General features: G+C 32.6%; 1 protein-coding gene across 21 annotated transcripts in view; it reads left to right on the forward strand.

Annotated features, from left to right (window-relative positions):
- The window catches only part of LOC148613349 (neuron navigator 2-like), a 295,727-nt gene that overhangs the window by 211,180 nt on the left and 71,865 nt on the right, over positions 1-12,682 (forward strand). For 12 of the 21 annotated variants that reach the window (XM_088586749.1, XM_088586750.1, XM_088586740.1 and 9 more), the window contains 5 exons: positions 4,238-5,814; positions 7,346-7,402; positions 9,019-9,071; positions 9,800-9,823; positions 11,276-11,350. In XM_088586749.1, coding sequence (XP_088442875.1) covers positions 4,238-5,814; positions 7,346-7,402; positions 9,019-9,071; positions 9,800-9,823; positions 11,276-11,350 — 1,786 coding nt within the window. The remainder of the gene's footprint in view (positions 1-4,237; positions 5,815-7,345; positions 7,403-9,018; positions 9,072-9,799; positions 9,824-11,275; positions 11,351-12,682) is intronic. The other 9 variants (XM_088586736.1, XM_088586738.1, XM_088586754.1 and 6 more) reach the window with 5 other exon arrangements.

The raw sequence follows: 12,682 nt of genomic DNA on the forward strand, positions 1-12,682 counted from the left end.
TAAAAATTAGGCAGACGGTCAAACCTGCCATTAAAATCCAACAAATCATAACAGGACATGTTTTGTTATTTGTACCATGGAAATAAGATTTTTGTGAAATTCTGTGATATTTGAATTAAATTGCAGTATAGTTGCATATTTCAGGAGTAGATATCTGTAAGAATATTACAATATTTCTTACGTGTAAAGGTGGTGATTCAGTGTACCCACTTTAGCTATTTTCACAGTAGATTACTAAGCGTGAAAAAATGCACCTGAGAAATTGATTTTTAACACTTTGAAAAGCTAATAATCTTCAAAAATCAAGAACATTTATATGCACAAATGTGTACTCTTGACAGTATCTTAAAAAAAAAATAGTATTTTGGAATAAATTGAAAAAATCCACATGCAGTATTGAAAAAATTAAGCTGTGTTCTGTTCCAGTATTGAAGACTACTTCATTTATTTACCATGTCATGTTTTATTTCAAGTTTTACCTGGTTCTTAGGAAAACTGATACTTGAAATAAATGATCCCTCTGTGTAAAATATGAGTAAGCTTAAGCTTAAAGGGTGTCACTTCCTTTGTTCAGAAACAATTGCGAAGAAAATTGTCTTTGCATTCTTAATTTTTTGTCTTTTATCAATTTTACATGGAAATTGGATGGAAATTTGAATTCAGTATTGTGTAAGTTTTTTATTCATATTTTATTTTTGAAATGATTTTATGGATTTTCATTAATTTATTTTGATATTTCTGGCTTTAAAGTGACAAAAATAGCCTTTAATACCATGGATTTTTCTAAATTTAATTGATATATTAAAGACAAGTTTCTTGGAGTGATTTGGTTTTCTTGTCCAGGCTATAGTCTTCACACTAAAAACATCACTATGAGTATCATGAATGCACTTAAGGTAGTAAAATGTGCATTAAAGTTAAAAAAAAAATGTATTGATAGTTTTATCAGAAAATTAAGATATCTGCCCATCAAACTTTGACAGTTTTACTTTGAAGTCTACACCTCTACCATTAAGACCTCTCATCATTTCAGCAAGTAGCTTTCTAAATACAATAAACTTGTGTTATCATTAAGTCTGATAAACTTCAGATGTATCAGTAATCAAGCACACCCTGACTGTTCTGTTGAGTAGTTAGAGTGCACCTCAGCTGTGTTTACCTGTGTATAGATTTATCTTGTTGATATTTTTAGGTCTGTTGCCAGAAACCTCAATATGAGGATCAAAACATGTGCACTTAACCTTAAGTATTTTTTTCTTGTTAATTTTCTGCTTTCATTGTTTTTTTTTTATGTAAGAACAATTCAAAATTGTTTCTAGCTGCAAGTGCTCGGAAGAGGTTCATACTACAGCCAATCATTTACATTTTGATACCAAGTCACCTAGATCCCAAAACTTCAAATACATGCAATTTCATGTAATAATTTGGATTTTTTTTATACCAATTAATAAAGATGTCTTTTAACTACAAAGTGAAATACATGATACAGTTAAAGACCATTTTTCATGTTATGCTTATCTTAACATGAAATCTTCCTAAATTAAGATCCTGTTACAGATCAAAAGTTGACTTTCCCTATGGGCTCATATCAGGTGATTTCTGTGAAAAAATCTTGTTATTTGCCATTTTTAACCCACTGATAATGTTGCAAAAATGCCCTGAAGTCTTTATGACTACAGACCTGTGATTTTGACATGTATTTTTTTGATGAATTGAGATTTTGTGATGTGACAAGCTGTTGTAATTGTATTTTAATGTTTATTTTGAAATTTTCTACCAATTAGTCAGTTGTGTATTCACTTTTATGGAACTATGAAGTGGACTTCTGCTCGAAAGAAATTAGGGTAAAGTTTGTTATTGAATTACTTATTGAAAATGATGAATAGATATTTTTGTGACTACATGTAGTTGCAAATTTTATTGAATATGTTTTATAGTGCAGATCAAAGGAACAAAACATTGACAATTGTATCATGTGATTTTGATGTAAAACAATTTGTAACAAGTGCCTACTGTATCTTAATTGAACAGGTGCATATATTTTTTTTTTTTTTGGGGGGGGGGGAGGGGGGCAGTGCAGCCCCTCAGTTCTTTTTGTATTTAATCTTGTTTGTTACTACTTCTACCCCCAAAATTTTCTAGCCTCACTTTGCTCAACCTTTATTTCTATTTTAGGCACCAACCCCAGTTCCTCCCCCAAAATGAAATCTCGGATCCTCCACCCCAGTTTAAGTTGTTTGATAAATTTGTTTTGATTTAAGTACCATTTAAGAAGTATTGATCTGCACCCATACTAAGTGCATATCATTAGATCTAATTTTACAATCTAAATCAAAAGCTGCTGTAGGGCAATGCATTTACTTGATTAAATCTATTCAGTGCCAAAAAGTACATGTAAACACCAACACAGAAACTGTATAAACCCATCTAATCCAATGAACAGTATTGTCAGTTAGTGCCTCCGTCAATTTTTCCCTTTTTTTCTATCCATCCCTTTGTGCATTTGTCCTTCTCTCCATCCATCCCTTTGTCCATCAGTCTTTCCATTCATCCATCCCTTTATCCATCAGTCCCTCTGCCTATTCATCTCTCTGTCCATCCATCTCTTTGTCCATCACTCCCTCTGTCTGGCCACTCCTCTGTTCATCCATCCATCTGTTTATATATCCAATGATAAATTAACAAATGATTTGATGAATTGTAATCATTATTTGATGGGAGCTCCATTTCTTTTTTTGTGGTTTTCTAATTTTTCGCTATTGAGTTATTGAGGTTGCAACTCCCAACTAGTCCAGTTAAATCATACACTTAATCTTATCTATGCAGAAGGGGACATACCAGTATCTGTTTGTCCTTGAGTCAATGCATCTGTCCGCTGGGTCACACTTGTGGATGCAACGGCTTGGAAACGACTGTACAGATTTTGTTCAAATTTTGTAGGATTGTCACCATTTGTAGTTTATTGTATTGCATTTCAACTTTTTTGTGATGACAGAGGACATATGGCTATGATTTGCTTATTTCTTTTAAAATTGCGAAAATAATCCATTGACTTAAACCTAAGTATTAGCAAATGTCCTCAGCCAGTGACTATCAACATGCAATTTACTTAGGAATTACAGGCTCATACCTTGTGTCTTTCTTGATGTATTTTCTTTCCTGTCAAGTTGGAAAATATAAATAGCCCACAGAATATTCTGACTTTGGAAGACTTTATAATGAGGTGTCTAGTTCCTATTGTTATTAGTATGATTAATGGTTTGTCTCTAGATTTTCCATCTCTTCAGACAATTTCTCTAAGGATTCATGAATCATTGATACATATTGCAGATATTTTTTTAATATGTTGCCTAGCAACTTTTGCATTGGGAGAGAAAACACTGAGAAAATGGCAGCATGTAATCTTCTTGTCAGGTCATTTATTAATGTCAAAGTATACAAGAGTTAGTTCCCTTTGACCTATTTTAGAACATTTTTTAATAAAAGTTTTTGTTAAGTGTTTACAATGTAAATATTATGGTGTTTATGGTTTATAATTTTTTAAAGAAATTTATTAAATTGTGAGTCAGTATGTTCATTTTTGAGATATGCCGGTAAGCATTTGAAATTTTGATGGGAAAAGGATTTCTTATGAATTTCCATAGGTTTTGTCTTCGTAGGTTTATCTATTAAAACCCTGAAGAAATAACTAGGATTTCATGAAAAATATAACATTTTAAGGTGTGTTTAACAAAAGTGGGGGGGGGGGGGGTCTTTTATGCTAAGAAATGGATAAAAGCAGAGGAGTCCAAAAATCTAACAAATAACTCAAGATGAGCAGCCAGTATCCTGAAGGTACATAGTGCATGTTAAAATGGTGATAATGTTGGTTTAGAGAACTAGATGGATATCTAAAATAATATGAAAATCATAAATAACCATAAATAAGGACATATTCAGTGAACAGAATTGACAAATTAAACCTTTATTGAATTTTACCTAAAAAATTGAGCAATAATTTGGCGTGCTAAGCTTTTTAATAACTTGTAGTAATACATGAAAAGTTACTTGTATCTGAATCTGAAAGTTTTCATTTGATTTCTTTTTGCTTAAGACGACTTACTGGTATTTGTTTATTAGTTATTGGAAGATTTTCCCCTCAAGGCCATTAGGGCTTAGCTAAAAAAATGTGTCAACACTAAACCGAAGCCATATTGCATTGTTAATTTACATTGTTTTTTTTTCTCTTTTTTTCCAGTTTTGATGACAGCAGTTCCATCAGCAGTGGAGATATTAGTGATGCTGTCAATGAGATTAGTACTGACGATGGCAATTTGACGGGAGGATCCTCTCAAAGTGATACAAACCCCTATCATAGTCTGAAACGCACCCCTCAGAAAGATGTACGCTCCCATGGACAGTACCCAGGTAAACGAGGGCCTACACTGGGAACCAGTGCTTTTATGGGTTCAGACTATGGCGGTGAAAGTGGCCCGATTTCTGGATGGCGAAAATACTCTCTACCTCAAACAAATAGACTTTTAAGTAGTGACCCAGCTGATTATGCATATCTGTATAATAATTATGAACATTTGCAATCACTTCGAGCTAACCAGGCCAATCAGTTGAGAAAACTTTCTAATGTAAGCCAACCTGAAGTTCACCATTACCGTCGCCATAGCGATGATTATGCAAACAGTGAAAATTCAAACAAACGTGATTCTGAAACAAACACTGACCAATCACATTTACTTGAATCAAGTATGAGGCGAATGCAACAAGGTCAAGGTCGACCTGGTTCTGGTGGGTCACTAGGTCATGGAATTTATGGCTTTAGGAGACCTACAAGTACATCCTCTGCTGGTAGTAGTCAAGGTGATAGTCCTGCAACAAAAAGTGCAACAATTGGAAGCAGGCTTGCTAAACATGGTATGGACGCTAATGGCAACAGGAGTGATAATCCACAAGGTATTCCTAGACCTGGCAGTGCTCAAGCACTTAGATGTACGACACCAGTCAAAACAGACATGAGTGTTGATGGATATGGCACATCAACTTTGGAAAGACGGAAAAAGAGTAGTATGTCAGGTGTGAAATCTTCTAGTTCTGCACAAACTGATAGTGAAATTTATAAATCTAATACTCTTGGACGTACAAAAAAAAGTTTTGGAAATGGAATGGGAAAAGGACCACAACAAGGTGAAAATGGCAATATGTGTTCTAGTACTATTATATCAAACCCTCATGCTACTTATGGTAAAAATTTTAGCAATGGTAATGGGCATTATGTTGCTATGGAATATGGTAGCCCTAGAAACTCAAATCATGGCATATGGCTTAAAAGTGCTAATGGAAATCCTAATACATCAATGGGACAAGTGCCGTCTCATTTATCAGAGACGGAAAGTATGGATTCCATTTCATCGCATGCTTCTAGTATCCAAGCTCAAATCCAACAAGCTCGTGCTTTAAGTGGGGCTAGTGCACGTATCCTGTCAAGAGATGGCAACGGTATGGGACTCTCACGCTCTAACAGTGTCAGGTCGACTCATTCAGACTCGGCATATGCCAGTGCACAGCAATATTTCTCCGATCATGAACTTCCCAGCACAAACTCTTTCTCTCAAATCCCGAGCCCTCAGCCTCCTGCCTCTCCTACTCCCAGCAACAGCTCCTCATCACGCTTCACGTATCCTATGGCTGCTTACAGTAGTCCTAGTGCATTTGCTAGTCCCGGTTCATCACAAAATATGGTTCGATCCAACACTCAGACAAGCCTTCCACCTTATGGGAGTTTGGCCTTGTCAAAGATCAATCGGGAGGAGGATGGGAGTCGTAAGTGTTGTTGTTCTCTGGTTTTCTGTGGAAGCATTTTTGTTCAAGGGATACCAGTTGACTATTTTTTTTTTTTATAGTTTTTTAACATATCATTAAATTTCATTTCAAGGCATGTAAAGATTTCAGAATTGAATTTAAAAATGTGTCCAATGCCAAAATTTTGCTTTATTACAAAGTTAGCTGCCTGTGAATAAAATGCTTCCACTTTACTTGTAGTTACTGAGGAAAAATAGTTCAGCTCAAAATAATTAAAATAAGCATTTACTGAAAATGGGAAAAAATGAACTTGGAAATTAGCTTTGATTAAATAAAAAAACCCGCCAAAAATCAAGGTATGATACTGTCACTATAATTGTATACTAGGAATTGTCTTTTTAGCCTAAGAGAGATAACTCTAATTTGTTTAGAACTGTTTTTCCACAGCAATTGAAAGTTAATATTATGTTATGAACTTCTCAGCTATGTTTATTTAATTTCTTATGCATGCTTTATATTTTTTATTACAGTATCAGTGTTTGATGTATTCATTCTTAAGTAGCATAAAAAAGCTTATCTTTATATATAACTTTATAAATTGAAAAAAAAAAAAAAATTATTCGAAAATTTTTAAAAATTTAGAAGTTGTTGCTTCCTGAGAGTGGTTATTTCCATTGTAAAGAGTAAATACAAATAAAATCTAGAAGGCCTTTTCCCATTAGGTTCTCTACCATTTATGATTCACCCTATATTGAAATATGATGGACATCTGAAACTGGCTTCATGACCAAAATCAATAGATTTAATCAAAATTTGACATAGTATTATTTCTGTTAATGGACAAATGGTATTTGTTTACCATTACATTGAGAGCTACTATCACTGGAGAAGTCTTTATGGAATTTGAGTCATTTCAGATGTTCTTTATGTTATGGACTGTTATTAAGTGTAATGTTTGTAATTTTTGGTCGTTTCGGAGTTAATACAATTTGTCAAATTGTCTGATTTATAGAGTAAGAGAATGATGTCATTCTTATTGCAGAGAAGCCATTTATCAGATTTTCTATGTAAATTGGTTTTTCATTGCATATTGGGAATTGGAAGTTCCTTCTATTTATTGCTTTTAGTGAATGCTTAGAAATATCAGACTTTAAGTGCATAAAGTTTAAGGCTTGATATATGATTTTGCTATTTGAATTTTATTTTATAGTGAATTTGTTTCAATACTTTATTTAATCATGTTATACATGTAGTTAAGAATTTAATTTAAAAAGTTTCAAAACTTAACTTCTAATTGCTAAAAGTAAAAAAAAAAAATCTTTATTTCTTAACTCTATCAATTTTTAACATTTAAGAATGATAACAATCTTAATAATTTGTTCATAAATTTCTTAATCAAATTTTAGAAAAATTAAATGGTCAAATAAAACTTCTCATCTCAAACAATTTTTTTATTGGTCACTATGATCTACTTTTAAGATTTTATGACCTATTTATTGGCCGCAGTGACCTACTTTAAGATTTATTTGACCTATTTCTATTTACCACACAGGTCTTACTAAATCAGCGACTTTGGATTATTCTTATTCTGACTATGACTACGCCTCTGGTAAGTCTATGTCAGAAACACATTGTTGTGCCGTGTTGTAATATATTTATGCCATTTTTATATTACATGGTGGGTAGGGATACACAAGTGAAGATTTTTGTTATGGTCTTGTATTGGAGAAAATACTGATTGAAGTGTTATTTCTGGTCATTTAAACAGATAAAGAATACCATTTTTTTTTCTGACATCATCTACTGGGAGCAAGGGGAAATGGCAAAATTCATTTGTGCTGTACTGTAGTTACATAAATAGACTGACTTTGGTTATATTAATGAGAGTATCTTATTTTATATGCAGGTTCTAAGTGAAAAAATATCAAAATTCTTTAAATAATTGCTTTGGCTAGGTCTCTGATTTGATCAGGATTGGATGAAGGCTTTTAGCATGAAAAAAATCTATTTAAATTTCTGTTAAATGTAACAAAAAAGTTATGAAAAAATGTTTGAAACAGCTTAGTATTAAAGTTCTTAAGATATTGATGTTCAAAAACTTTTATAAAAAATACTAAATACAAAGGAAATTCTATTCAAGTAAATTTGCAGTTGACTATGTAGTAAGGTATTAAGAATCCAACACCATTGAGAGTGTAAGACAGAGAAATTTTAGGTAAACAAGTGTTAGATTTTGAGTACTTTAACAAGGCTCTGCTGAGAAAATGAAATCTTACCTGAGGCTGTCTGAGGTTTCTTTGCCTTACATTTTCTGGTGTTATTACCTTCTTTTTCTCACTTTTAAAATAGCTTTTGTTATTAGTACCCCACTTCAGAACACCCTGCTTAGCTGAAATTCCTTTGAATTTACTAGACATTATAAAACTTTTTAGTGACGTCACAAACATCATGTTTATCTCACTCATGGGTGAAATCAAGAAATCCCGCATGGCTAAAAATAGGAATATCCTTGTCTCTTTAGTGAAAAATAATCTTGTCAGTTATAAGATAGACAACTCTAATTTTTTTCCAATTTAGATGTTTGAGCAAAAAATGTTTTTTCTTTAAAAAAGCATTGTGTTAAACTGGAGCACTTAAACACTGTTTGTCAAGTTTTGGTTACTGTTAATTTGTATGGTAATTCATTGTGATGCACAAATAAAAGAAACTAAGTTGTAATAAAAAATGCTAACAATATTTTCTGAATTTGCAGTAATACCCTATGGAAATTAAAATTTAGTTAACTAATAGGATGTGGACCCTCATTCAATTGACTTTCCCTATATGGCTCCATAAGTGTTTTATTTCAAAACGTAACAAATTCTTCACACCAAGGACTATATAGAGATGATCTCATACCTGTTAACCCGTTCACATTAGATGGAGACTTCCACAAAATCAATAAGAAAATTAATAATTTCCACATGAAAAATACTGAATAATTTAGTTTACACGTAAATAATTTGTTTACATGTAAAAACCTCTCACGTGAGATTGTGTCAGTGGTGGAAGGATCTATCACGTAAACTGTAGTAGGATGATCTTGTCCTTAGAAATATTTTCTGACTTTACATGATCAGAATGGTTGATAGCAAGTTTGCTTGTATAAAGTAGAGTTCTGTCAATCTGGATGAGCCACGAATTTGTTTTTTGTCAGTCTTACTATTTATTTTTATTTTGTTTCAGTACATGGCTCTAATCTGTCCTTGGTGTCCAGTGCTTCATCTCATTATTCTACAGTGAGTATTGATATGTTAGATACATGATCCTTTTATGATAAATAATGCCATGAATTGAAATGAATTAATGGTGGTAACTTGCAGAGAAAGGCTAGAATAAAAGATTGCTTATTGAAAAATTCTGTGTATTAAAAAGTATCCAGTATACATCACTTAATGCTACAAGAGAAATATACTCTTAATACAAAGACAAATTAATACACGCAGATAATTTTTTATGATCCCAATCATTTATATATGAATTTAATGAGAATAAGTATAGTGTAAATGTCAAAGAGAACACAATCCCAGTGGGATGAAAATGTCAGCCCAAGGCCACCCATGGCAGGCTGCAGCTGGCCCCAAAATATCACTACACACATGTACAGCAAAAGAGTTGCCCCTATATGCTCATTGAAGTAACATAAAAAATAAACTAAAGGTGAAAACAAAACTAGACATACAGAGGCCAGATATTTCTGACTTGGGATAGGCACAAAACCTGTGGCAGGGTTGAAGTACTTTGGTGTGGTTACACCCCCCTTTAAAATCTGGTCAGTTTGAAAAAAAAATATTTCACAGAGTCCTTTGTTACTGTCATATATAAAAACATTTAAATCAGTTGATATTATTCTAAAAAAAAAAGAAAAAAAAGATTCAAGTTTAAGAAATGGGTGACTAAAGTATTTGTTGTATTTTATGTGGCAAATAAATTACTAATATACATTTGATGTCATATTACTTTTCAGGCTGAAGAGAAACAGAATGCAGAGGTGAGTAAGAGTTACTTCTCTTTACACATTTATTAGCAACCACAACAGTCGTTACACTTCCCCTTTCTCCAAATATTTATTGTACTCAAATAGCATGCATTTGATACTACTGACAGATTAGTGATAAATTTGTTTCTTTAATCTTTGTTTTTTGAGTTCAATCTCATTCCAATTTTATGCCATGTTGCATTTTTATGCTCGCAAATAGATATCAATTTTGATACATGATAGAAATTATCTTTCCATTGCTTTTTTCTTCAGAAATATTTTACATTTTTTGTCCAATTATCACCAGAATTTATATTTAATTCATGTTCCATCATTTGTATTTTTGGCATTTTTATAATGTTGAAAGCTACGTGACTTCCCGCACAATGGGATTAATATTTGATTTTATTGTTACATGTACATGCTGGAATTTAAAAGGGAGAAAAATGAAACATTAAGGTGATACTAGAGTCAGTCAGGAAGTATGAAATAGGTGCTCAAATATTTTATTATGCATTTAAAATGTAAAAAGCTTATATACTGATGTTGATCAGCTTTCAAGTGTGTGTTTGTAGATACTTGCAAAGTGTATTAGGTACACAAGCAATAGCAGATCCACAAGTTTTGAAAAGGGAAAGGGGGGGGGGTGCTGCTCCAGTGATTTCTTATGATTACTATATAATCAGCCAAAATTTTTTAGCATAAAAAGGGTGTGGGTCTTGCTCTTGGTTTCCTATAAAGTCTTTATACACACAATGTAGATAATGTAAACAGATCTTTGAAATTTTTTCTCTGTTTTTAAATTTTCTGAAATCGTTTGCAATTTATGGTAATTTTTATCAATTTTGAAACTTAGCAACTGCCTGTGTGAATAAATTTTCAAACATAAAGGGTAAAAATAGTACCACCTTGACAACAGCAATATGAATGATGAACTTTGGCACATTTATCTATGAGTGGTTCACTAGCACTTAGAACTAAATTTCATGAAGATTTCTTTCTTACATTGTCAGGAGGGGAGAAAAGAAACTTAATTCTGGAATAAAGGTTGTCTATTTCAGCTGATTTTGTGAGGAGTCGCTATCAATTTTATAGATAAAAGAAATTATAAGATGATTCCAGCTGAGTGAGAAATCTCAATTGAAATTCCTTCAATTTCATAAAGAGCGACTTAGCAGAAAATTACTTTGAAATTCAACTCTTCTTCCTGCTTACCAGGGATAAATTGGAAGTGATTGGATTTACAGATTCATTAAAGATTTTGATATTGTACCCTTATGGATTAAAAAAAAAATGAGCCAAATAACCCAGTCAGACAATTTTTTATCCACGTTGAATTACATAATTTTGAAATGAACCATCATCACGCTTGGTTTGATAACAGATGAAGCTATGACATAACTTCGATACTGAAAGCTGCCACAAAATTTTTAGTTTTGATTGTGAATTGATTGATTTTTGTAGATTCGTAAATTACGGAGAGAGCTGGAGGCTGCACAGGAAAAAGTGTCAACCCTGACCACACAGCTGAGCACCAATGTAAGTATGGATTGTCTTGATAAATGAATGCTATACAGTATAGTCAGTATTTTGCAGTGCTGTAGATTTTAGATGTAAACAAGCAGCTAGGGAATAGTTGGTAGATATTATTGACTGATATACACAATACCTGAGGGGTCAGGGGTCAAAATTACCGTTGTTCTTGACTAAAGTCATCCTTGAAATTATGAAAGATATGAAGTTCAGAACACATTTATTCGTAAAATTGAAATTTGAAATGCATTTACTAGTTTAACTGCTTAAAGATATGGCTAATATCACTGCTAATTTGATATCCTGTAAATGGCTGTTTAAATATTAATTTGTGAAAAGGTTTTTTGGCTTGTTTTTTTGAGTCTTAATCTTCTTAAATACCTATGCTGTTAATGTTTAGACAAAACAGCTGGTTAACTTGGTGTTTACAATGACCTCAAGTTACCTCCCTTTGACTGCACTGAAACAGCCTTGGGAAAGACATGAATCTTCTGATTGATATAAGAAGTGATTAGGTATTGGCTCTGAGGAAATCTGCCAGAATCTAAGTTGATGAAGATTTGATAGATATATTTCATGAGAGGCCATTATCTTCAGGAAGTCTACTTTACAGAGTTCTTAAAGTGGTCGATTGAATTTGTCATGAGTTCATCTCAGGATGGAAGAGATGAAATTACTATATTTGTGATGTATTCAGTATTTGTAATTTTTCCTTCAGTTTGTGCATTTTAATGCCCCGTAAATCCAAGCAATAAATTGCTGGAAATACAATCTTTTGAAATCTACTAAACTGCAAATTTTTCATTAACTCACCTTAATTGATTTTGAAGACTGCAGAGCCACTAAAAATTCCCCTTTCATATACATATATATATATAAATCTTAGGGTGAATAGTGAGACCTGTCTCTACCAAATCTTGAAGAAGCCAAAAGCCTATCTACATGTGACATTTCCTGATGACCCTTATTATCAGTTTTGATGCATTTTGAACCTGTGTAATCCAAACAACCTTCTTACAGTAACTAGTCTGAAAGAAATTCAGTGTAGGCAGGTTTCACAGTAAAAAAGTGTATTTTGTACTTCTGGTAAAACAATGTTGACCTTGTTTCATCAGCATTAGTCACACATGCACAAAATCAACTTCTTTATGATAGAATAATCTTGATATTAATACAAACATGACTAAACTCACACCATAATGAACCACAAAATGTATAAAAAAACAAAAGGTGGAAAGTCCTAAACTGACTAAGAATCATATGACTTGATAGATGACATTGATAAAAGATGCTTAGGTCAGACAGTACATATTGCTCATGATTATCTTTTTGGGTTAA

This window comes from Perna viridis, chromosome 6, assembly GCF_037379345.1.
Source record: "Perna viridis isolate PV_CMFRI_1.1 ecotype Kerala chromosome 6, ASM3737934v1, whole genome shotgun sequence".
Taxonomy (NCBI): Eukaryota; Metazoa; Mollusca; class Bivalvia; order Mytilida; family Mytilidae; genus Perna; species Perna viridis.